General features: G+C 51.0%; 2 protein-coding genes across 2 annotated transcripts; one reads left to right on the plus strand and one right to left on the minus strand.

Moving 5' to 3' along the window:
• Nucleotides 1-16,815: 16,815 nt before the first annotated feature.
• On the plus strand, nt 16,816-19,698 carry LOC136501633 (protein PHOTOSYSTEM I ASSEMBLY 2, chloroplastic). Its single transcript, XM_066497147.1, has 5 exons — nt 16,816-17,020; nt 17,193-17,266; nt 17,912-18,089; nt 18,565-18,657; nt 18,885-19,698. Exons 1-5 carry the CDS (start codon nt 16,906-16,908, stop codon nt 19,013-19,015), a joined length of 591 nt encoding a protein of 196 aa, XP_066353244.1. The 5' UTR covers nt 16,816-16,905; the 3' UTR covers nt 19,016-19,698.
• A 911-nt stretch (nt 19,699-20,609) lies between these two features.
• On the minus strand, nt 20,610-24,749 carry LOC136501117 (uncharacterized). The gene is made up of 3 exons (XM_066496614.1): nt 23,656-24,749; nt 21,181-21,260; nt 20,610-21,091 (listed from the first exon to the last, which is right to left on the minus strand). The coding sequence occupies exons 1-3, from the start codon at nt 24,541-24,543 to the stop codon at nt 20,998-21,000; spliced, it is 1,062 nt and encodes a 353-aa protein (XP_066352711.1). The 5' UTR covers nt 24,544-24,749; the 3' UTR covers nt 20,610-20,997.
• Nucleotides 24,750-25,235: the final 486 nt, after the last annotated feature.

Consider the following 25,235-nt stretch of genomic DNA (forward strand, 5'->3'; position numbering starts at 1 on the left):
TTGTTTTGGATCCACCCGATGTGTGGAACCTGGGCTTCGCCATTTTCCTCATGGGCCGGGCAGAAGCCCAGGCACCGCTCATGTGATCCGTAAAAGATTTTATGGTATATAGCTAGCGAATTAATTTCTTAGTGAACTATGGGCACTTACAAAAGTTCCGAGTGTGTAACTCTATCGGCATGAATACAGCTATTCTTAAACATGAATACGTATTCAAAGAGCAATTTGCACGTCAAAATAGTCACTGTCATAGTGTCGGGGACCTAATATCGGGTACCCCAGAAGGTGGAACCAATAACCACCGAACGTGAAAAACTTCTGGATGCATAAGGACGCCGTTTCATCCCTTGTTCGAATGATAGGAGTTTGGTTCCGCCTCGCCTGACGCCTTTTTTAGACAAATCTATCTCACCCGAGGGCTCAGGGTTAGTCTCCATCTCGCCCGACGCCTTTGGGGCAGGCTCGGTCTCGCCCGAGGGCCAAGGGATAAACTCCGTCTTGCCCGACGCCTTTGGGGCAGGCTCGATCTTGCCCAAGGGCCAAGGGATAAACTCCATCTCGCTCGATGCCTTTAGGGTGGGCTCGGTCTCACCCAAGGGCTGAGGGATAGATTCTGCCTCGCCCGACCCCAGAGGGGCAAGGTCGGTCTCGCCCGAGAGATAGAAATTGGTCTCCGTTTTGCTCGACAGCAAGGAAAGAGCCTCACCCTGCTCCATATCTAAAGATCAGATACATCTTACCTGATAACTTCTCCCCACTCCCTCAAGATGATAAGTACAGGGCAAGACAAGACGTTTGGGTCAACCATGGCTCCAAGGACCATACCCTACGCCCTGGCAGGAAAAGTACTGCCAGGGGATGACGGGACAGGTGCTTTAGACCCTTCTGGGCGCCGTAGAGCCCGAAAGGTTGTACAAGTGCGTACTCCTCGCCCTGTAGAGTTGTAGGCACCGCCTTCAGCCCTAGAACACGGAACCCAACGAAGATATACGACAATCACTATGCTCCAGAAAAGGATTTGCTATCTCCACGAATGACGGATTTTTTGTCACCACGCTATGGACCCAAGGGAGCGGCGTCCACTTCCCGGCCCCTCAGGCCCACCAAGTCAGAAGGCCTTGACCACGGCATTACGCTGGATCCCGACCCCTCGTCCCTCTGACAAAGACTCACAAGAACCAGAAGGCATGCGGAGCAAGGCTAGGAGAGGCTAGTAAGTCAAAACCACTGTACTATAGCCCATACCCTGCGCAGGGCAGCGTTCTGTAATCAACCTAACTTTCTACAGAGACATCGACAGTATTGTAGGCACTTATCTTCCTTCACACTCATCAGAATGAAGAAGGGGGATTGGGTAGACGTGAGCCACAAGAATTAGGTAAAGCTCTCATCCTTGTAAAGCCAGCCCCTTCATCTATAAAAGGGGATGCGCTTCCTCCATAAAAGGGATGGACTTTGAACCAAACAAGAAGAGACACATACACACAGTCAAGCTACTACGAAGCTCTTGACCTCCTTTCAACCCTTCCATCAGAGACTTGGGACCAGTCCCTCTCTCATTTGTTTGTACCCCTTACTACAGACCATTCGCGGTGCTAATAACATGAGCAGCAACAAACTAGACGTAGGGACATTCGGCCTGAACCAGTATAAATCTTGTGTCCTTTAGCACACCATCCGAGCCTAACACACATTACTATAAATTTACTTGCCGGTGCTCGTACGAAACACCGACAGTTGGCACACCAGGTAGGGGCTTTGCGTGTTCCAAATCAAGCCTCGGATGGCCACCCATGTAATCATCTGGGCCCTGGGCGCACACGTGCGTTTCGGCGACCTAGATTTCGTCATCACACTGGGAGGAGAGCTGGCGCTAACTCACACAGTCGCCCTGTCTCTCCCTTCCATCGACCTCAGCCGTCTTAGGCTTGAGGGCCCACCGGGCAACTCCCTTGGACCCTAGTCATCAAGTGAGGTCTCGCACAATGTCACCCTGTGTCCAGAAGGTCCCATACAGAGCGCCTCGACAGCATTTCTATTCGGTCTCCGCAACGCTGCGGCGACCGCTGGCCACCTTCTGGTGCTACGTATGGTTCAGTCACCCACGGACATCGAGTTTGTGGGGGCAATTGAGCATGATACGGAGACCCTCTACGGGCTCCTCAATGAGGAGCCAAGATTGTTCTCCAGCTCGGATTCCAGTAGGGGGAGCCACCACCATTCCTAGGAATGCTTCATGACGTAGACCCCCGAGGGTCACGTCGAAAGCACCTCCAGGGAAGAGGTCACCCCTACAAACAACCCTGACAGTAGATCCAGGGAAGAGACGACAGCCCCATCTCGCCTAAGGATGGAGCAGCTAAGGGCCCATCAGCAAGAGATCGATGAGGTCGGGCAAGGGCTCGTCCGGGAGTACGTGGACATCAATCGTGAGATTGAACGCCGCAAAGACGGGCGGCGTGCACGCGCCACGACCCGCACCATACATCAAAGAATCCTCACCGATGATGGGACCCTTCCTCACTTTGCCCGAGCCAGCTAGAACATCGCCGCAGCAACCGCCTTGCTGCATGGCCTTCCGGAGGCCGCGACGTCCGAGGATCACCGCGCCCACCAAGAAATTCGCACGTTGCTCGAGCGTGCGGCAGTGCAGCAGGTGGAAAGTTCGTTATCTCGATGACACGAACCGGACACTAGCCGGCGCACGCCCTCAGTGCGTCCCACCAGGGACGCGTCCGTTCACCAAACACCACCAGCCGGTAGGCAGCCCTCCGCCATCCCAGTACATCAACACCTCGACCATGGCCGCGATGTGCACGACATCATCGACGCTCGGAAACGTGCCCATGGCGATGATGGAGAAGTAGCATGCCGTGGCTGCCATCCTCGACGTGGCGAACGCTACGACAGCAACAAGGACCGAAGCCTGAGGCCCAGCCTACCAGGCCCTCAGGCCTTCGGTCGGCACATCCTCAATGCCATGTTCCCCCTAAGGTATCGACCGCCTTCCAACATCCCTAAATATTCTAGTGAAACAAATCCCGGGCTTTGGCTCGAAGACTATCGGCTTGCATGTCAGGCCGGTGGTGCGAGTGATGACAATTTCATTATTCGCAATCTCCCGCTGTTCTTAGCCGATTCGGCGCGAGCATGGTTGGAGCACCTACCGTCCAATGCTATTCAGAGTTGGGCGGATCTGACGGAGATCTTCGTGGGCAACTTCTAGGGCACGTACAAATGCCCTGGAAACCCATGGGACCTCAAGAACTACCGCCAACAGGCCAATGAAACCCTTCACGGGTACATTCGGCGCTTCTCTCAACAGTGCAATGAGCTCCCTAACGTCGCCAACGCCAATGTGATAGGAGCCTTTCTGTTCGGAACAACCTGCGAATCCCTAGTCCACAAGCTAGGATGCAGGGGCCCATAGACTACCAAGGAACTTCTGGACATCGCCACCAGCCATGCCTCTGGAGAGGAGGCGGTCGGAGCCATCTTTGATCGCTCCGATGGAAAGACGAGGCGGGACGAGGACGCCGGCGAAGGCACTTCCAACCGTCCCGCCAAAAAGAAAAATAAGAAGCAGCAGCGCGACAACTCGCTCGTGGCTGCTGCCGACTGCAAAGGTGGCCGGAAGCCCGCGGAGGGCACTCCGAACCACTTCGAGAAAATGCTCGAGGGGCCATGCCCAAACCACGCCTTCCCGGCCAAGCATCTATACAAGGATTGTGGCCTCATGCGCAAATACTTGGCCGGGGGCCTCAACAAAGGGGAGCAGGGGAAGGAACCTGTTCCTGCCACAGATGACATAGAGAAGGACGATGCCTTCCCAACACCGATCGGCGCCCTCATGATCCTCGGAGGATCAACGGTCTACGACTCCAAGCGTCGCCAGAAGCTTGCATGCCGCGAGGTCTATACAGCCGGACCAGCCACGCCAGCCTTCCTCTGGTGGTCAGAATCTACCATAACCTTTGACCAGACCGACCATCTGGATGTCGTCCCACATCCGGGAAGATACCCGCTTGTCGTCAATCCGATCGTCGGACCTAAGCAACTCACGAAAGTACTGATGGATGGAGGCAGTGGCCTCAACATCATGTACGCCAAGATGCTCGACGAGATGGGGGTCGATCGAACAAACCTCCACCCCATTCGAGCGCATTTCCATGGTGTCATGCCCGGTAGGCAGGCTATGCCACTGGGCCAGATCGATCTGCCCGTCACTTTCAGGGATCGGTCCAATTACCGGACCAAGACTCTCACCTTCGACATAGTAGGGTTCCTAGGGACTTTCCATGCCATCTTGGGACGACCATGCTATGCGAAGTTCATGGCCGTCCCCAATTATACGTACCTTAAGCTGAAGATGCCGGGTCCCCGCGGGGTCATCACCATCGACACCTCCTTCCAGCGCGCTTACGAGTGCAAAGTTGAATGCTACGAACACGCATCCGCAGTCATTGCCTCCAAAGAGCTCGCCACCCCTCAGGGAAGAGGTCGTTGAAGAGGCACCCGACGCAAAGAAATCAACCGGGTCGTTCGAATCGACAGAAGGCTCCAGGGAGGTCCTCTTGGACCCCGGTAGCTCCGAGGGCAAAAAAGTCCATATCGGGACCGCGCTCTCCTCCGAATAGGAAAGCGCGCTCATCGACTTCCTCCATGACAACAAAGACATCTTTGCGTGGAAACCCTCGGATATGCCGAGCATCCCAAGAGAGGTCACCGAGCATACTCTCTAGATCCTCCCGGGCTCCAAGCCAGTAAAGCAACGCCTACGCCACTTCGACGAGGAGAAACATAGGGCCATCGATGAGGAGATAGCCAAACTGCTGGCCGCAAGATTCATTAAGGAAGTATACCACCTAGAGTGGTTAGCGAATCCGGTTCTTGTGCGAAAAAAGAGCGGGAAATGGAGAATGTGTATCGATTATACCGGCCTCAACAAAGCGTGTCCAAAGGATCCGTTTCCTTTGCCACGAATAGACCAAATAGTCGATTCCACCTCAGGGTACGAAACCCTCTACTTCCTTGACGCATACTCCGGTTACCACCAAATCATGATGAAAGAGTCCGACCAGCTCGTGGCATCTTTTATCACCCCCTTCGGATCATTTTGCTACATTTCGATACCTTTCGGTCTGAAGAATGCTGGGGCAACGTACCAACATTGTATGCTCAGTTGCTTTGGAGACCTCATCGGGTGAACCATTGAGGCCTATGTCGACGACATCGTAGTCAAATCCAAACGAGCTGACCACCTTGTCGCCGACCTTGAGCAAACCTTTGCAAAACTCTAGGCAAACGGCATCAAACTCAATCCCGAAAAATATGTTTTCGGGGTCCCGAGGGGCATGCTGCTCGGCTTTATCGTCTCCGAGCGTGGCATCAAAGCCAACCCAGAGAAAATATCAGCCATCACAAGGATGGGCCCGATTCAAAACATAAAGGGGGTTCAGCGGATCACAGGGTGCCTTGCCACCCTCAAATGATTCATTTCACGCCTCGGCGAATGAAGACTCCCCCTTTATCGACTCCTAAAGAAATCTGACCGCTTCGAGTGGACAGCCGAGGCTCAGGAAGCACTTGACATGGTTAAACGATTTTTGACTAAACCTCCGATCCAAGTTCCTCCATGCAACGGAGAATCTCTCCTATTGTATATATCGGCTAACACCCAAGTGGTCAGCTCTGCCTTAGTGGTAGAACAAGAGGAAGAGGGGCACTCCTTCAAGGTGTAGCGCCCTATATATTTCATCAGCGAAGTGTTATCCGACTCCAAAACCCGCTACTCCCAAATCCAAAAACTTCTCTACACCATCCTCATCACCAAAAGGAAGCTATGCCACTACTTCGAGTCACACCCCATGACAGTAGTGACATCGTTCCCCCTCGGCGAGGTCGTCCGTAGCCATGACGCTACGGGAAGAACCACAAAGTGGGCACTCGAGCTGATGGATCAGGGCATTTCTTACGCCCCCCCCCCCCCGAACAGCGATCAAATCTCAGGTACTGGCTGACTTCATCATGGAGTGGACTGAGGTCCAGATGCCACCAGCACCCATCGATCAAGAGTACTGGACAATGTACTTCGATAGATCGCTGATGAAGAAGAGCACCGGAGCAGGACTAGTCTTTATATCTCCCCTCGGGGTCCACATGAGGTACATGGTTCAGTTCCATTTCCCCTCATCAAACAATACTGCAGAATATGAAGCGCTCATCAACGGTCTATGAATCACCATCGAGCTGGGCATCTGACGCCTTGACATCAGAGGCGACTCCCAACTGGTCGTCAACCAGGTCATGAAGGAGTCAAGCTGCCACGATGCCAAGATGGAGGCATACTGTCAAGAGGTCCAACGGCTGGAGGACAAGTTCGACGGCCTCGAACTCAATCACATCCCAAGGCGCCTCAATGAAGCAGTCGACACACTTGCGAAAGCAGCATCTAGCCGAGAGCCAGTCTCGACAGGCGTCTTTGCCAGTGACCAACACAAACCCTTGGTACGCTACATAGGGTCGGAACAAGCCGATGATGGCCCATCTAGTCCGACCCCAGGGGCCGATCCTCCAACCGCTCCACCTGACCCCAAGGTCATGGAGCTCGAAGAGGACCCAGCAGCAGAGTCCGACCCCTTCGATGACTGGAGAATGCTTTACCTCGACTATCTCCTCCACAACATACTACCGGTAGACAAGACGGAAGCCCGACGGCTTGCACGACACGCCAAATCCTTTGTTCTTGTAGAAGGCAAACTCTACAAATGAAGTCACATCGGGATTCTACAACTCTGTATCCCCTGGCGAATAGGGAAAACTCCTACTGAGCGACATCCACGGTAGAGTATGCGGTCATCATGCCGCACCAAGAACCTTGGTTGGGAATGCATTCCGACAAGGTTTCTACTAGCCCACCGCCGTAGCCGATGCCAACCAAATTGTATGCACCTATGAAGGATGCCAGTACTACGCTCGGCAAACACACCTCCCAGCCCAGGCTCTCCAGATGATCCCCATCACATGGCCCTTCGTAGTCTGGGGGCTCGACCTGGTTGGGCCACTCAAAAAGGCGCCCGGGGGCTTCACCCACCTGCTTGTCACCATAGACAAGTTTACAAAATGGATTGAAGCTCGACCAATATCCACGATCAAATCTGAGCAAGCAGTGCTGTTCTTCCTCGACATCATGCATCGCTTTGGAGTACCGAACTCCATCATCACAGACAATGGCACACAATTCACCGGTAGGAAATTCATTCGATTCTATGATGAACAACACATCCGAATCGATTGGGCAGCTGTCGCACACCCCCGGACGAACGGGTAGGTCGAGCACGCAAACGGCATGCTCCTTCAAGGCCTCAAACCTAGAATATTCAACTGGTTGAACAAGTTCAGCGCGTGCTGGCTCACTGAGCTCTCGGCCATACTCTGGAGCCTAAGGACAACTCCTAGCCAGGCCACCGGCTACATACCCTTCTTCATGGTCTACGGTTCCGAGGCCGTTCTTCCAACGGATCTTGACTATGGAGCGCCAAGAATCAGAGCATATGATGAACAAGGAGCAAGGCATCCCACCAAGATGCCATGGACTAGCTAGAAGAAGCCCGCGATGTCGCCCTCCTCCGTTCGGCTAAGTACCAGCAGGGGTTGTGACGGTACCATAGCCGACGGGTGCGGGGTCGAGCCTTCAACATCAGAGACCTCATCCTCTGTCTTGTGCAGAGCAACAAGGACCGCCACAACTCTCCCCGCCCTGGGAAGGGCCCTACGTCATCGCAGAAGTACTTCACCCAGGCACCTACCGGTTGAAAACCATCAATGGTGAGGTCTTCACCAACGCCTGGAACATTGAGCAGCTACGTCGTTTCTATCCTTAAAATAAGCATACACTTTTACTCATCAGATTTTGTTGTAACAAAACCCCGATCCTTAGTGACTTCTAACCCCTGCAAGTCATGAGGGGTCAGACCTCACTCGGGAGCTGGCATGTGTCCATAACATGTGACATATGTAAATACAACTATTGCGCTTGTAAAACCTCCTGTGTTAATGTTATAAACATTCTCTAAGTTTTCCATTCCTCTCATAAACGAGTCCTAAGGGCTAAGATTTTGGGAACTAATTCTGAATACGACTGGTAGGACTGCAGGATGCCCACACCCCAGTGGCTGCAACCTCTTTGCTCACCAGCTCAATCAGAATTAGTTCGCCCACGTTCCTAGTTTCTTATGACTTAGACCATGAGTAGGGTCGGAAAGCACTAGAATCATTTCTACCAAAAGGAGAAAGATAAAAAATTGCTTGCCATAGGCAAAAGTTGAAAATTTGTTCATTTTTGCACAAATTCGTCACTTACAAAGCGATTTCATTACAAAAAGGAACAATATACTTATAAGTTCAGAGAACTGTTTACTCGGGGGCTTCCCCACAAAGCTATTCAATTACAGTCTCTGCTCAGCTCTACTACAAGTACTACTACGGTCGCCACGCCACGCTCTCCATCGACGACGCCCGGGGCATGTACATGGGCCAGCTCGTCTACTACGATCGCCGCACCACGCTCTCCATCGGCGACGCCTAGGGCATGTACATGGGCCAGCTCATCTACTGTGGTCGCCGCACCACGCTCTCCATCGGCGACGCCTGGGGCATGTACACAGGCCAGCTCGTCTACTGCGGTCGCCGCGCCACGCTCTCCATCGGCGACGCCCGGGGCGTGTACACAGGATCCTCGAAGGCGCCGCCATCTGCAACGCCTCCACCGAGGCATCCAGGGACTACACCATCATCGTCAGCCGCAACCCCGACAGCGACGCCTCCTCTAGGGCATCTGGGGACTACACTGTCATCCCCAGCCACAACCCTGACAATGGCGTATGGGCAGGATATGCCTCCCGCCAAAGGAGGAGCACAGCGGACGACGACGCAGTCGACGACGTACGACGCCCACTGGCGCCTCTTCTCCTTCGGCAGCAGTGACTCCTCAGCAAGGGCGGCACGCACCATCTCATCTATGCTGGATAACCTCCGGCTCGGCATCACGCTCTAGATTCATAAGCGAATCTGTGAGTTCTCTCTCTCTGGCATTACTCTTCCTCACTCAGGAACCGCCGCGACGCACGGACGCATTCGGCGGAAAGGAAGAAGAAGGAGAGATAGCGGCTCGGAGGCAGAAGAGGAGGTGGGATGAGAACTCCCCTCCCCCTCCCTATTTAAAGAGGAGGCACTGTAGCTAAGGAAAGCCGAAAGGTTGGACGAAAAACCCTCTCCCTTTCCCTCTTTAAATACGGAATCAATACTGCTTGATACCTGAGGGGACGCGCTGGAACTGACAGGACACACCCCGGTCGATGAGGCATCCCCCCTTGGTCAAACTAAACACTGCCTGGGTATGGCCCGCCACTGACCCGCTCCGAACGTGGCAATTAAGGTGCCCACATAGGCAGACAACCCTTCGCCTCCCCATGCAGGACCATAGGACGATCCAACGATAGGACCTTTCGGATCTCCTGGGCCGGCCATTCGGCCCAAAAGAGACGACGAACGAACGCCCAAAGAAATATAAGCATCTCTGCCTTCTTACTTTATGCGTTAAAAATTCATTCTCGGGCTTCCGACCCCGTCAAACGATAGGAATATGAACATCACTCGGGGGCTGCCGAGGATGTCTACCAATCTAGACATCCTCCTCACCCGACCCCCTCCGTACACTTGAAACTAAGGATGCGAAATACGGGCATAAAACTTTGAGTAAAAACTAGATGAACTAGCAAACCCTACGCCTCGGTAGCTACGGTGTTTTTGTTCGCCAGAAAAATCATGCTCAATGCCCCTCGTATCTCCAGCTTCAACGTCTGCCTTCTCAAAAAGGGTTCGGAGGGGTCCGCCTACAGAATCTCCCCCAAAGGAGAAGCTGTCAGGTTGCCCAAGTTAACTAAACGGCTCGGAACGCCACCGAGGTACGAAAAAATAAAGAATAGCGATTCTTATGCAGATTGCTTCCAACCTCATCGTGAACATCAGGGTTCGAACCCCGCACGGACACATCGGGTATAAGCTTTCTGTCACTCATACCGCCAAGGTAACGTTACCGACCCCGTTTTCATTTCAATTATATTATACATATGCAAAACATCCTGACGCTTCATGTCGCATCACAAAACGGCCGTCGCCTCATTCGATATAGGTGGCCACAGGCCGAGGTTCAAAGGTCAGCCCGCGAAGGGCTCGAGGCCGCCTCATGCCGAATAGAGCCAAGGAGAAATAACTGAGACAAGCCCTAGTGGCCCTGCCCGACCCTACTCAGAAGCAGATAGGGACGTCTCAACCTTTTCTCATTCGATTCTAACCCCGAGCCAAACCCACAGAATCTCCATCAAGGAGAGGCCATCGGGCCCCCTAAGCCGATCGAACGGCTTGGGCATCTGCCGGGAGGCGGGTTAAGAAATTATGGAGTGCCACCAGAGGGCTCTGCCAACCCCATCAGCAAATGATGGAACCGAATTCCACACGAACATACCCGTTAGTGAGCTCATTGAGCGTGATACTCAAGCCGTCGAGGCTAGTATCGTTTACTCAGCCCCTCCGATTGCAAAAATCAAGGACGGGGTAACACGCAAATTACGGCCGACCCCTATCAAACCATAACAAGGCCCGGGGGCTCGGGCCAATCAATACAGGGACATAGGTTCGAAGGCCCCACCTTGTTGAGCCCATAGAGTCCCCAGTTGGGGATTTCTGTTGGAAGACAGGGCGGGGAATATTGCAATGCATCCAAGCACTTCGTCGACCATGTCACCCAAACCACAGTCCCAATCTCCAGTAACCCCCGACCCTAGCAAATGCAGGGGGTCGGACTTTACTCGAGGGCTGGTTAAGGTACGGCTACCTCCTTTCTTTCTTTCGAAACAATTTCCTCGCATCAAGACCAGTGGCATAATTCAGGGGAACAGATTGGTAAGATCGCAAAAAATCAAACAAAACGAAATTACGACGCAAAATCACGAAACCGCGTCCAGACTCAAAAAATACCGACACTTGTCCACATATTACATATAAGTTGTTCTCAAAATTGTTCGACTAACTACTCCCGCGAAGGGAGAACCATCTCTTTCAGATTATCCGCCAGGTTTTTCGTAAGGGGAGCAACCATCTTCTCCATTTCCTCTAGCTCATCATCCTCGTAGGTGGATGGGAAGCCTTCGCTCATCACCTTCAGGTTGATTTCCTTCTCGTAATGAGCATGGGTGATGGTGAAGGCCTGGGTGATCCCAGCGTGAAAGGCACTCTCCTCAAGCTGGCCTACCCGAGTCGTGATATCAGCGGCACAAGCCGCGAGCAGGCTGGTCTCCACTGGCTCTAGCACATTCAGGGCATTAAGGACCACCCCGACCGTAGCTTGCAAAAGATCGTGCTCATCGCTCTCAACCTGAAGGGCCCTTCGTGCATGGGCAGCCTCTTTTTCCAGCCTAATAGAGACGTTTTTGGTGTTCAACCTTTGGCTCACTGCGTCACCGAGCTCCGCCCAGAGAGAGCGGACCACCTCGACGTCCTCATCCACCTTCTACTGGAGGGTTGTGGCCCTACTCTCGGCCTTTCACCGGAGGTCCCGCTCCATCTCCAGCTCCTTCAGGACTTCACCAGCCTTCTCATTAGCCGCGGCGTTCCTCTGCAGCAGCTCGTCTCGCTCCTTTTGGAGCCTGGCGATCTCCTCCCCATCTAGCTTGGACCTCGCCGACAAATCCTCGAACATCCCATGGGCCTCCTCCACATCTTGACGCGCCTAGGCCTCTCGCTCCTAGGTAGTAGCAAGCTGTGCGGCCATGTCTGCTCGTAGCCGGGCTTCCTCGGAGAGGCGATCCCACTCCGCCTTCTGCTCGTGGAGGAATTGGGATTTATTCCGGCTACGAGCAACAAGAACCTGAAGAGGAAGAAGACTGGAATCAGAAATGCGAAAACATAAAAACATGCGGAGAAAGAAGAAAATCAAGCAAATACCTAGGTAGTAGGAATGACAATTTCACGCAGGGCTCCTCTGGCCTGGTCCAGGGCCTCCAGCATGGTCGAAATTCCGATGTCAAGACCCTCCCGCTCCATGCTCTTGGAATGATCATCGAGCGAGAATAGAGCTAACGTCGGGTCCTGGGTGGCCATCCACTAAAGCGGCGGCTCCCCCTGCGCGGGGGAGCGGCTTCCTCCCGACAGGGGGGCCGAGGGCGGCTCCCTCTTGACCCTGTGCGGCACCACCGCCGCACTCGAGGACCCTTCGGCTGGACCCTCCTCCGTCTGGGCCACTCCGAGCGCCACGGGCGGATCCACCTAGGCCCCTGGTGGCGCGGATTGCACTACACCCTCGAGCGCCACCACGACCGCACCCGGCTGATCCTGGCTTGGCGCGGTCACGACCACTTCCACCGGCGGTGTGCGGCCCTCGGCCGGCTGTTCCACGTCCACCATGGAAGAGGCCACCTGCTCAGTAACCTTCGCGGGCGTGGGCACCACCACGGACGCCGTTGGGTCAGCCAACGCGGCCCCAACATCGGCACCACTCCCTCCCAAAACAAGGGTGATGCCAGGCGACGCCATCTGTCCCACTTGAATGGCGAGACTCTTCTTGGGCGCCAGCCCCAAGGGGTGACCCGTCCGCAAGAACCTGCACAAAGGTATTAATCATTAGATCAAAATAGAAATGGAAAAAGGATGAAAACAGGGAAATCAGCAGCTCACGTTGACGTCCTCGGCCGGCAGAAGCGTTTTGGGGACGGATCCCCAGATCCCTGCCCCGACTCATCCAGGCGGGACCGCTTTGAGCCTACCCCCTGCTCCAGGGCAGGGAGGCTTACCTCATGGGGTGCGGCACCAGAGCCGCTCCCCTCCATCGCCTCGTGGGGCGCGGCACCAGAGCCACTCCCCTCCATCGTCTCATGGGGCATGGCACCAGAGCCACTCCCCTCCCATGTCGCTTTGGGGTCAGCAGCGGTATGCGCGCTTTCCTCCACCCACCGGTCCTCGACCGGCACGCCGTGCGAAGCGGCGGACTCGCCGGCCTCCACCGACCTCATCAATTCACTTCCCTCCGCGTGGAAAGGGAAGGGTCCCTGCACGAATGGGTGGCCACTCATCAGCGTGTCCTCGTCCTCTAGGACGTCCCAATCCATGCCGATGGCTACCTCGTCGTCATCATCGTCGTCATCGTCTTCATCCTCACTGCTCACGTCCTCTCCCCGATCCCGTGCCTCCTGCTTCAGTCGCTTCGCCTTCTTCATCTGCTCTCTTGCTTTCTTGTCCTGCTCGGCCACAAGTCAATTCGCCGCCGCCACGGCCTTGTCCTTGGGCAGCAGAACCGGACTGTCCTTGAAGACTAGCCCCCTCGGCTGTTTTCAACGCCACGAAGGCAAGTATAAAAAAATAGAAATTCCGAAAAAAGAAAAGAGCACGAGAAAAGAAGGCTTACGAATTCAAGGAACCCAGGCTCCAGCCGCATTGGGGGATGTCTGGGCACCGGATACACAATGTCAAGGACCCTGCCTGCGGAATCCTTCGTCGGCTCCGTCGCCTCCTTAATGCGCTACGCCACTTTCGAGTAAGGGAGCGCCTCATCAACGAGCACCGTCCCCTCAAACGATATCCCGGGCATCATTCGATGCAGGGGAAGCACGCGCGCCATCAGTGGCACCACCCTCCTCGCATGATAGGCGCCGATAATCCCCATCCCCTTTACACCCCAATCCTTCAGGGCTTGGAGGGCGGAGAGAAGGTCGGAGAGGTGTTTCTTGTTTTTGGACTGTACGCCCTAGCTCCACGACTCCGGAGCATCTACAATAAGGCGTCTAGTGTACCTCGGTAGGGTGGTACTCACATCATCCCTAACATAAAACCACTGTGAATGCCATCCCTTGTTGGATGTCACCAGACGCATGTATGGGTAACCCCTCGACCGGGTATGGTGCAGGTGAATGCTGGCACATCCCATCGGCGCGTTCACATCTTTCCCCCCAATCTTCCTCTTCGACAAACTAATGTTAAAGAAATATCGCCATAGATCAAAATGGGGATCGATCCCCAGGAAACCCTCGCATAGGGCAACAAACGCTGCCATGTGTTGAATCCCATTGGGAGTTAGATGCTGCAGCTCCACCTCGTAATAATCCAGCAACCCCCGAAGGAATCTATGCGTGGGTACCGCGAATCCCCGCTCATGAAAGATGGCGAAAGAGACAACATACCCTTCGGGTGGCACCGGCTCACCCTCATCGCCAGGTAGAAACCACTCCTGGACGACGGACAGTGGGCGGAGAAGGCCACGGCGGACGAGGCCCTCCAAACGCCGTGAGGTGATGTTAGATCTGCCCCACAACTCCATTGAAGCAATAGGGGAGGAGGGCAGGCGCGAGCTTGACGGTGGCTGCAACACGAACGCAAGCTGGGCGATTGGCGGTGGATGTTTCAGAACGCAAAGGCAGGGGAGCGAAATACGGAACCCTGGAGGCGAACCCCATGGTTTTATAGCGGGCGACGGACGCGAGAAGGGCAACCATCCGCCTCGATCTCTAGGCCTGCCACGCGCGCCACCACGTCACGTCGCGGGACACGCACCCACAGTCCCTATCCTCTCATCCCAAAAATCTCGGTGGACGGTTCGCCTTCCCCAGGCGAATCCGGACTCTCTACCCACCTAGGAAACGCAAGCCACGAAGGCCTTTTTTCTCTCTGGCCCACCTAGGGCCCAGAAGCTCGGCGGCTGGCCCAACTAAGGAAGGATCCGCGAACGATCCGAAATCAAGGACAGAAGCACCAGTTAGGTCAGCCCTAAATGAGTTCCCAGCGAACGAGATGCCACGACCCTCTCAGAAAAACATCCAGTTAGGTCAGCCCTGAATCAGCCTTACCCGCGAAGGGACCGATACAACCCCCCGGGCGACTCTACTCGAATCACCCGGGGGCTACACCCATCGGGTGCGCTCGCGCGCACCCTCTGACAAAATAACTTCGACGAAGTAAAAAAAACACCCTCCAGACGGTTCTACTCAAATCACCTAGAGGCTCGGGGGCTACTGTCGGGGACCTAATACCGGGATACCCTAGAAGGTGGAACCAATAACCACCGAACGTGAAAAACTTCTGGACACATAAGGATGCCGTTTCATCCCTTGTTCGAATGACAGGAGTTTGGTTCCGCCTCTCCCGACGCCTTTTTGAGACAACTCTGTCTCGCCCAAGGGCTCAAGGTTAGTCTCCATCTCGCCGACGCCTTTGGGGCAGGTTCGGTCTCGCCCGAGGGCCAAGGGATAAACTCCGTCTCGCCCGACGCCTTTGGGGCAGGCTCGGTCTCGCCCGAGGGCCGAGGGATAAACTCTGTCTCGCCCGACGCCTTTAGGGCGGGCTCGGTCTCGCCCGAGGGCTGAGGGATAGATTCTGCCTCGCCCGACCCCGGAGGGGCGAGGTCGGTCTCGCCCAAGAGATAGGAATTGGTCTCTGTTTCGCCCGACGGCAAGAAACGAGCCTCACCCTGCTCCATATCTAAAGATCGGATTCATCTTACCTGACAACTTCTCCCCATTCCCTCAAGATGATAAGTACAGGGCAAGACAAGACGTTCGGGTCAACCATGGCTCCAAGGACCATACCCTGCGCCCTGGCAGGAAAAGTACTGCTAGGGGATGACGGGACAGGTGCTTTAGACCCTTCCGGGCGCCGCAGAGCCTGAAAGGTTGTACAGGTGCGTACTCCTCGCCCTGTAGAGTTGTAGGCGCCGCCTTCAGCCCTGGAACACGGAACCCAACGAAGATATACGACAACCACTACGCTCCAGAAAAGGATTTGCTATCTCCACGAACGACAGATTTTTCATCACCACGCTATGAACCCAAGGGAGCGGCGTCCGCTTCCCGACCCCTTAGGCCCGCTAAGTCAGAAGGCCTTGACCACGGCATTACGCCGGATCCTGACCCCTCGTCCCTCTGACGAAGACTCACAAGAACCAGAAGGCGTGCGGAGCAAGGCTAGGAGAGGCTAGTAAGTCAAAACCACTGTACTACAGCTCATACCCTGCGCAGGGCAGCGTTCTGTAATCAACCTGACTTTCTACAGAGACATCGACAGTATTGTATGCACTTATCTTCCTTCACACTCATCAGAATAAAGAAGGGGGATTGGGTAGACGTGAGCCATAAGAATTAGGTAAAGCTCTCATCCTTGTAAAGTCAGCCCCTTCATCTATAAAAGGGGATGCGCTTCCTCCATAAAAGGGACGGACTTTGAACCAAACAAGAAGAGACACGTACACACAGTCAAGCTGCTACGAAGCTCTTGACCTCCTTTCAACCCTTCCATCAGAGACTTGGGACCAGTCCCTCTCTCGATTGTTTGTACCCCTTACTACAGACCGTTCGCGGTGCTAATAACACGAGCAGCAACAAACTGGACGTAGGGACATTCGGCCCGAACCAGTATAAATCTTGTGTCCTTTAGCGCACCATCCGAGCCTAATGCGTATTACTATAAATTTACTTGTCGGTGCTCGTATGAAACACATAAACCATAGTACACTATTCAAGACAGGTTTACACTGCTGGTGTTGGGAGCCTCTGCGTAGCAGATGTCCTGCGTGAAGTCATGCACTTCTGCACCTGTGTATATATATAATAATAATAATGTTGTATGGCTAGACGAACATACGTGCAACGACGATGAGGAGCAGCAGGTGGGGGTGGGGCGGTAGCGGTAATGGGTTGGCCTCGCGAGTGGTGAGTCGTGAACCCGACCTGACAGTCATGCCTGGGTGGGTCTGAAGTCCGGACCGGATATTTTTGGCCTCCCCCTAATCTCCAAGACCGCAGCCGCTCGCTCCCCTCCTCTCCTGGTCGTCGAGCGAGAGAGGGAGAGAGGCGAGTAGTGCCAATGGCAGGCGCTGGCTGCCACTCGCTCCTCTCGCCGGCCTCACCAATCTCGCCTTCGTTCTTCTCGCGACACCGAGCGGCCACCGTCGGTGGAGGAGCCTGCCGGTCGGGTAAAGGTGAGCGAGCTCCTTCTTTCTCTGCTGGAACGTGCTCACTCTGCTCAAGATTGTTGGTTAGCAGATATGCCTAGTTTTGCTGCTTGTTTTTACCGTTCGTGGAGAAATGTAACTGCGCTGGTTTTGATGTTGAGGCTAATAACTCTCAGTTCTTGGCATGCTTTGGATTCAGTGCAATCGCAGATCAGGTGTCTTCCCAAGGATGAGGATTCAAAGGGATGCGCGGACATGTCGAAGGGCAAGACGGTAAGTGTTGCCTTCTGATGTCCAGCTAGTAGGGTTTGCTAAACACGTGCCCAACTTCAGTAGCCTGTATACAGCATTAGCAGTGTTCAAGACAAGTCCTCCCTTTCTCGGTGCTCTCTCTTCCAACTCTACAATCAGAGTTAAGAAGAGATGGATAATCATAGAGAGCATGATCTCATATTATGCGTAGTAGTATATGGTAGCCATGTTTTTACTGTCAAAGTATCTTTAGAATCTGGACATATTAGATTCTAGTCATTGGTTTTATTTAGAAGTACAAACTGAAGAAGCGTCTACAGATGTGTTCAGTTGAAACCACCAAACATCTACTGGTTTTGATCTATATTTCCCTATTATGTTGTTTGAGCGTTGTGAGTGTGACCATTGCAACCATAATCCTGTCAATAAGAAATAGATTAAGTGAGATAATTATAATTGCTCCAGAGGTGGTCTTCATGATACCCAATATGGACATCTGCCTTTATTTAGCATTATGTTTCAGCAACATTTCACTTCCCTTTCCTCGCAAGTGTTCTGATGCACCATCCACTATACAGGATGAAGAAATTTTATTTAGCTTTATTTTTTAGCAACATTTCACTTCCCTTTTCTCGCAAGTGTTCTGACGCACCATCTACTATACAGGATGAAGAAACTACACCTTCAAGACGAAAATGTCTCGTCTGTCTTGGTGCTGTTACCTTAATCAGTGCAACAGGACCAACAATGTGTACACCAAATGGACTCGCTGCGGATATGATGAACAAGGCCGGGATACAGAAAGCTGTTTGCAGGAACTGTAATGGTAGTGGTGCTGTGATATGTAAGGGTCTTGAGGCACTTGTTCACTTTGTCTGCTCCTTGTTTATGTTGAATGACTTCATCTGTTCCAAACTCCTAGTCCTGCCAATAGGTCATCTACCTTCAATAGGAAATGGAAACTAGAACCAACAAATTTGTTCATTGGAGTAGCTAACAACTTGCAGTATGCCATTTATATGCTAATAAACATAGTGAGTCATGCTCTGCACTTCTCATTTCACTTCAAGTACCTATCTCAATTGATTAGCAAGAAACAACAGCAGTTCTAGTTGATTGGCTAACCGGAACACTAATTTTGTCACAAATGAATGGATGAAATTGTACATGCTGATCCAATTTATGAAGTAAATACAACTTTTTGGGTACTTGTATGGTATTTGGTATAGTTTCGTGTCAGGAGCTTTCAGTCTTGGTAAAACTACAAATTTGTTAGTTGTTACTCCTTGGAGTGATAATTGAATTTCATCTATATTCAGGCGACATGTGTGGTGGCACAGGGAAATGGAAGGCCCTCAATCGAAAGAGGGCAAAGGATGTTTATGAATTCACAGAGTGCCCAAATTGCTACGGTATATTCTTTATATCATTTCTGCCTTTCTAGTGTATATGCAACACATGTAGTTTCAGATGCATGCCCTATGCCCTCATCCAATGAAAATCCAGCATCTTCACTCTTTTCTTTTTTTATATTAACACACTACATGTGGTTGACGCTGTATATTCGAACATTTCAATAATTTTTGTATGACCATTTTTTAAAGTTGTCAAGAATTAATCAAGCTACGGATGTCATTAGGCCGTGGCAAGTTGGTATGCCCTGTCTGTCTTGGAACTGGCCTGCCAAACAACAAGGGACTCCTCCGACGCCCAGAAGCCAAGCAGTTGCTTGACAAGATGTACAACGGCAAGATACTGCCAAGGTCGTAGATTACTCTTCACCACGCCCCTGATTTTTGTTGAGTCATCGAGTAGGATCGTAATGACATTTGAATCAATGTAGCCCTAGTAGAGTGTAAAATTTTTGTTAGCCGTTCAACAAAGATTACACACATATGTAATGACCTTTTCTAAGCTATATATACCAGAAAGTCAAAGCAAGATTGACATGGTCGTCCAATAGTGGAAAAACTAAACCCAAAAACTAATGGCCTACACATCATCAGAAGAAATGAATCGATGCGAGAAGTGTTGGACATCGGGATGCACAAACCGTACGAGAGGACGGTGGATGCATGATAACTTATTCCAAGATCGCTATCGGCAGCGTACAGCGCTGAATGTGCTACGGGAAGAAAGCACATCAGAGACTCTAATTTGTTGCCTTTCAAGACGCAAAACAACTACGGCGATAAATTGATAATAAAAAAGATGAACAACGGAAAACAAACTACATCGAACAGAGGAAGAGATCGAACAGGTCCGGGGCCTCAGAGACAATTTGGCAAATGTCGATGCATCAGAAAAATCAGATGGTACGGACAATAGATCTCCAATCATCGCCCCAAAACAAGAGAGCGAAAACTTTCAGAAAAAATAAACAAGAGAGCGCGCGTGCATTTTTAGAGTCATTCACAAGAGAGGCGATGATGGCTTTGGCTTCTCTCACCCTATCGACCTGGCGGAGCGGCGGATTATGGCGCGGCAGCTGCTGGAGAGGGGCACGGTGGCGGCTTAAATAGTGAGTACTGTCTGTGGAACCCTAGCTACACACGCCTACACTACCGTGTTGGGCTTTCATTTAGGCCTGTGGTCTCTGAGTGTGGGCTTGTATGAGAACAGAGATTATGGCATCCTCCGGCCCAGAACGAAGCCCAAGCTCCCAGTTTTTGACCTACATTTACCTCCATCTTCCAAGAACGTCATAGGGTAGTCGGAAACGATTGAACGCCGGCGTCATGGTCAGATTTTTTTTGCAACTCCTGAAATGAATATAAATTAAAACAAATTACCAATTACATCAAAACCCTCGAGAGAGAGCCGAATTATAACTAACACTAAGGTGCCATGGAGACGGAAGGACCTCGCTAGTGGAAGGTAGTAGAAGGCCGACGAACTGTCGATGCAGACCATCTCCGACAAACCAAGGATATGAGTGAAGCAGTCGACGGAGTTTAAACAAGCAGCTTCCAGCAAGCCCCTTGTGGCCAGCTTGCTGCGCAGAAAGCGACGACAAAAAGAGAAGACGCAGGACTGCCTATCGATTTCGGCTACCATAGCATCAAATCGGTAAAATCCCCAACCGAAAAGGCCAAACTTTTGAGGCACTAGGAACCACTGGCCACAGTCGACGAGTATGGCAGGACCGCAGGACATCAACAACGACGAGATGGCAACTGAACTACGCAGCGGATCACCGATACCGGACAGGCGACTTCAGGCATGTCCGCTGCCGCTATATTATCGTCTACAATATTTGCAGCAGCATATCTGATCGCTGTCAAACAAAGATAAGCACAGTACTACCATAAATTCCTCTGTTCGCTGTGAGAGAAAAACATTGTTCGTTCGCTGAAAAGTACTGTTGAAGCAGAATATGCTCAAATCGTTACTAGAACTCAGGGAGATTCAATTTAAGTCAAAGCAACGAAAAACACAACGACCGAGTACTCGAGTATAGCCACTAAAACGCTTCACACTGACACAATAATGTCCCATTTTAATCACGCAACAAGGGAACCAATCCCTTCAGCATCAGCAAAGATCAACGTTGACTCATTTGTGCCAACACCAGAACTGGGAGAAAGGAACACTAGCGCGATGCATAACAGATGTTTTTAAACCCCCATGATAAGTTTTTGTGTTTCAAGGACATGGAAAAAAAAACTGGGTGAGTAAAACATGGCTTGCTATGGCATTCATGGCCTGAACCCGTAAAAATTTGAAATCCAACTTCATGCCAAATCGCCTCTTTAGATCCCAAGACCAAACACTCCGCGTATCCGCTGGAATATGAGTTCCCTCCAGCCTCTCTCCGTGTTCTCTACCACAGTTGAATTCCCATACCTGCAATTCTCAAATGCAAACAGATTATTATGCAAGTACAACAGACAAGCATCAGATTTGATGTTCAAAGCATAGGAGTATCAACATACTTGTCTTCCTCTGGCACATCGGTTTGTTTGAGCTTTATGATTGTAACTCCAGACTCGGGCTCATCAAATGTCAACCGGACCTGCATTTCGAGTTTCAACAGCACGGTGAGAAGAGAAACATACTAAGTAGTAACATGGCTAAAATAATCCAGATGGTATGCACAGGCATGATCATAATAATTATAGACGCCTGGTGCACATATGCGTCTACTATACCATATCTCAAGCGAAATCCTACATTCCTACAGCAATAGCCATAGAGCAGCATTGGAAAGGAGAAAAAAAAATAGATGGCTAAGTATCTAAATCCACAAGCTAATCACAGCAAGTCTACACACACATTCCAAATAAGATGAGCCTACAGCCCCACACATACATGATGCATTGCTCAGAAGTGTTGCATACCCACTGCTGAAATTCAAAAATTCATATGCTAAATTACTGCTGATCTAGATAACAATTACACTACCCTATAAATGAGACATGCAAACAGAAACACCAAAATGTTATGATTGATTACTTATGAACTCAGGATAAATAGTGTATGTTGCATGATTCCACATAGTACGCGACTACATGTTGATCATGCGTTTGGCAACTACATCCGTCCCCAAAAGAATGGAAATCTCACTTACCAAGAAGTCAAACAATCCTAACTTTGACTAAATATTTATAAAAAAAAATACCAATATTTATGATACATAACATTATCACTAGATTAGTTAATCATGGAATATGTTTCCACAATAAATATATTTGAAGATAAAAATGTTGAGAGTATTTTCTATAAATATAATCAATTTTGAATTGTTCTCGTGAAGCAATACTTCCATTCTTTCTAGAAAGGAGGGAGTAAGTGCTCAGTACAAAGTGAGAAAATTCAGCAACCTACAGTGCTCAATTAGAGAGACCTAATTCTTTTAACAATCGACAAATTAGAAGGTATTTTACTAGACGGTGCTATGTGCGTGTTTAGATGGTATACTCCATTCCAAATTATAGTTTCCTTTTGTCTTCATCCTAAGTCAAACTTCTCTAACTTTGACCATTACAAGTTCAAATAAATGCACTATCAAAAAAAAATCATAAAGGATATAGTGAATGAAACTAATTTAACGTTTGTAGATGCTAATGCATTTTTCTATAAACTTGGCCAAAGTTAGAGAAAATTGACTTAGGATAAAGCTAAAGTGAACTATAATATGGAGTGGAGAGAGCTACAACAACATTAATTAATTAGCGTGAATCCTTAAAATTGGACTTCATCAAGGGTCAGTCTTAAACCCGTATCTCTTTACCTTGGTAATAGATGAGGTTACCAGGAACATACAAGGGGATATCCCTTGGTGTATGTTGTTCACTGATGATGTAGTGTTAGTGGACGAAAGTCAGGTGGGAGTAAATAGGAAACTAGAGTTATGGTGGCAAACCCTTGAGTCTAAAGGTTTTAGATTGAGCAGAACTAAAACCGAATACATGAGATGCGACTTTGGCGGAGCTGCACAGGAGGAGGGAGATGTGAGTTTGGAAGGTCAAGTAGTGCCTAAGAAGGATACCTTTCGGTATCTGGGATCGATGCTACAGAGGGATAGAGATATTAATGCGAACGTTAGCCATAGAATCAAAGCAGGGTGGATCAAGTGGCGACAAGCTTCTAGCATTCTATGTGACAAGACGATATCATAAAAGCTAAAAGGCAAGTTTTATAGAACGACGATTAGACCGGCTATATTGTATGGAGCAAAATATTGGCCTACAAAGATTCGACATGTTCAACAACTGAGTGTTGCAGAAATGCGTATGTTGCGATGGATTTGCGGTCACACAAGAATGGACCGAGTTCGGAACGATGATATACGTGATCGCCTAGGGGTAGCATCAATTAAAGAAAAGCTTGTCCAACATCAGTTGAGATGGTTTGGCCATGTCCAAAGAAGACCTCCAGAGACACCAGTGCATTGTGAAGTCCTAAGCCAAGCTAATAATATGAGGAGAGGTAGAGGAAGACCGAAATTGACATGGGGGAGGCAATAAAAAGAGATTTGAAAGCTTGAGATATACCTAGAGATCTATGTTTGAATAGGAGTACTTGGAAAGCAGCTATTGAAGTGCCTGAACCGTGACTTGGGGCTCTTGGTGGGTTTCAACTCTAGCCTACCCCAACTTGCTTAGGACTGAAAGGCTATGTTGTTGTTGTTGTCGTTGAATCCTTATATTGATGTTCGAATTTGAGTTCAAAATGGGAGGAAACAACGACACAGCTCATAACACTTGTATTTTCTTGAATAGTCTTATTAATCGTCAGTCGTATTTTCTGGAATTTAACAAACTATTAATCATTAAGAACTATTCACATATCTTCCCCAACACTAAATTTCAGCATCCAAATTTATGTACCTAGATTAGTGAGCATACAAGAGCAATAGCAAAATGATTAGCTAACATAGGTACCTAGTCATGGCATGAGGATCTTACCGAGGAGTACAAGCCGTCAGGCCAGCTTCCAAACCGCCACTTCTGTGCAATCAGTTTCCCTTCCTGCAGCTCCTCGTTGACGCCAGTGATGGACCCATCAAAGAGGCTAAATTCCCCTCCAACCTCTCTGCTGATCCTCGTATTGCTCTGTGTAAACCCTTTCCATCTGTTCTCATCCATCAAGATCTCATATATGTCCTTTGAGCGGCAGTAGAACTTCTCCGTCATCTCAATGGTCTTGAACCCCTCCTTTTCCTTCCCCTTGGACCTTTTCTTCTCCGCAGCCGGCGCAGGAGCCACCACCTCTTCCTTCTTCGCCGGGGCGGCGCCAGGCGCTGCAGCGGCGACCTTCGCGGGAGTTTTCTTGGACTCCAGCTCGTCCTTGGCCGGTCCACCCTTGGCCATGGCAGCGACGAACTCCCGGATCTTCTCGAGCACCAGGGGTTTGCCGCTGGCGAGGAAGGCGTCCTTGGCGCGGAGCGCGAGGGGCGTCTCGTCGCCGCGCACGGTGACGCGGAGCTCGGGGTCCTCGTCAGCGTTCTCGTCGGCGAGGTAGGGCACCTCAGCGGCGCCGGCGACCTTCACGGCTCCGGACTCCGAGGCGGCCTCGGCCTCCCAGGAGAGGGTGAGCGAGAGCTCGTACCCCGGGATGACCTTGCCCTTGCGGATGTTGACGTAGGCCTCGCCGTCGAGCTTGTCGAGCGCGACGGTGCGGAGGGTGAGGCCGCCCTCGCCGTCGAGGACGGTGAGGCCCGCGAGCAGGGAGGAGAGCCGCGCGCGGGACCACTCGAGGCAGTCGCGCTCCGCCCAGTGCCAGTTGTGGACGTTGGTGCCGTCGGCGCGCTCCTCCACGATCCACCGCTTGTCGCCCTCGCCGTACTTCGCCATGGGTGCGCGGTGGTGTTGGGGGGAGGGGGATGCGGGCTTTAGGGTTTGGACGGGCTCGGATTCGTTTGGATCTGCGCGAGCGCCGCGAGGTTTCGTGGTGTGGGGATGTGTGGAATGGACGACCGGAGACGGGAGTTTTTTTTAGAGCAGGAGGCGGCTGCTTCTGGATGGTTCGGTGGTGGATCGGAATACTCTCGAAGTTCAGGGGCAAACAAGGGGAAGGAGTCTGGTAGCTTCTCTTCTACCGGTGGAACTCTAAAAAGCCTGCTGTTGAGGAAGCTAGAGATTTTTCAAAGCCGCTGGCATTTTCTTCCTTTTCAATAAAAATAGAAATTTTGATTGAAAAATACATTTCAACAGTTTTTTTTAAATAGATCTCTAAATATGGACATCCTCGATGCTAGATTTTTCACTAATTAACGATGCAAAATGAGATTGGCTTAAGCAGAAGATATAAAAAATTGATAGAGGATGGAAAGATATAGATAATATTTTTTATTTAAATTACTCTACAAATAATAATTGAGAGTGTGAGTTTAAGAAAAAACTCTTGAGATGCTCTTAGGCCAGATCTTATCGCACTGTTTACAAAAGCAATTTGTGGTTGATAAGATAAAATAAGACTCGTGATGCATAGTTCCATTTACTGTACAGTTTCGTAGGCTTGCGCGCCTAAATGTTGAATAATGTTA

This window comes from Miscanthus floridulus, chromosome 13 (genome assembly GCF_019320115.1).
Source record: "Miscanthus floridulus cultivar M001 chromosome 13, ASM1932011v1, whole genome shotgun sequence".
NCBI lineage: Eukaryota > Viridiplantae > Streptophyta > Magnoliopsida > Poales > Poaceae > Miscanthus > Miscanthus floridulus.

Coding starts and splice junctions, on each gene's coding strand:
- LOC136501633 (XM_066497147.1), top strand. CDS start 16,906: ATGGCAGGCGCTGGCTGCCACTCGCTCCTCTCGCCGGCCTCACCAATC. Junction 17,267..17,911: donor ACATGTCGAAGGGCAAGACG/GTAAGTGTTGCC, acceptor TCTACTATACAG/GATGAAGAAACTACACCTTC. Junction 18,658..18,884: donor AGAGTGCCCAAATTGCTACG/GTATATTCTTTA, acceptor GGATGTCATTAG/GCCGTGGCAAGTTGGTATGC.
- LOC136501117 (XM_066496614.1), bottom strand. CDS start 24,543: ATGGCGAAGTACGGCGAGGGCGACAAGCGGTGGATCGTGGAGGAGCGC. Junction 21,261..23,655: donor CTGACGGCTTGTACTCCTCG/GTAAGATCCTCA, acceptor CTCGAAATGCAG/GTCCGGTTGACATTTGATGA. Junction 21,092..21,180: donor GATGTGCCAGAGGAAGACAA/GTATGTTGATAC, acceptor TGAGAATTGCAG/GTATGGGAATTCAACTGTGG.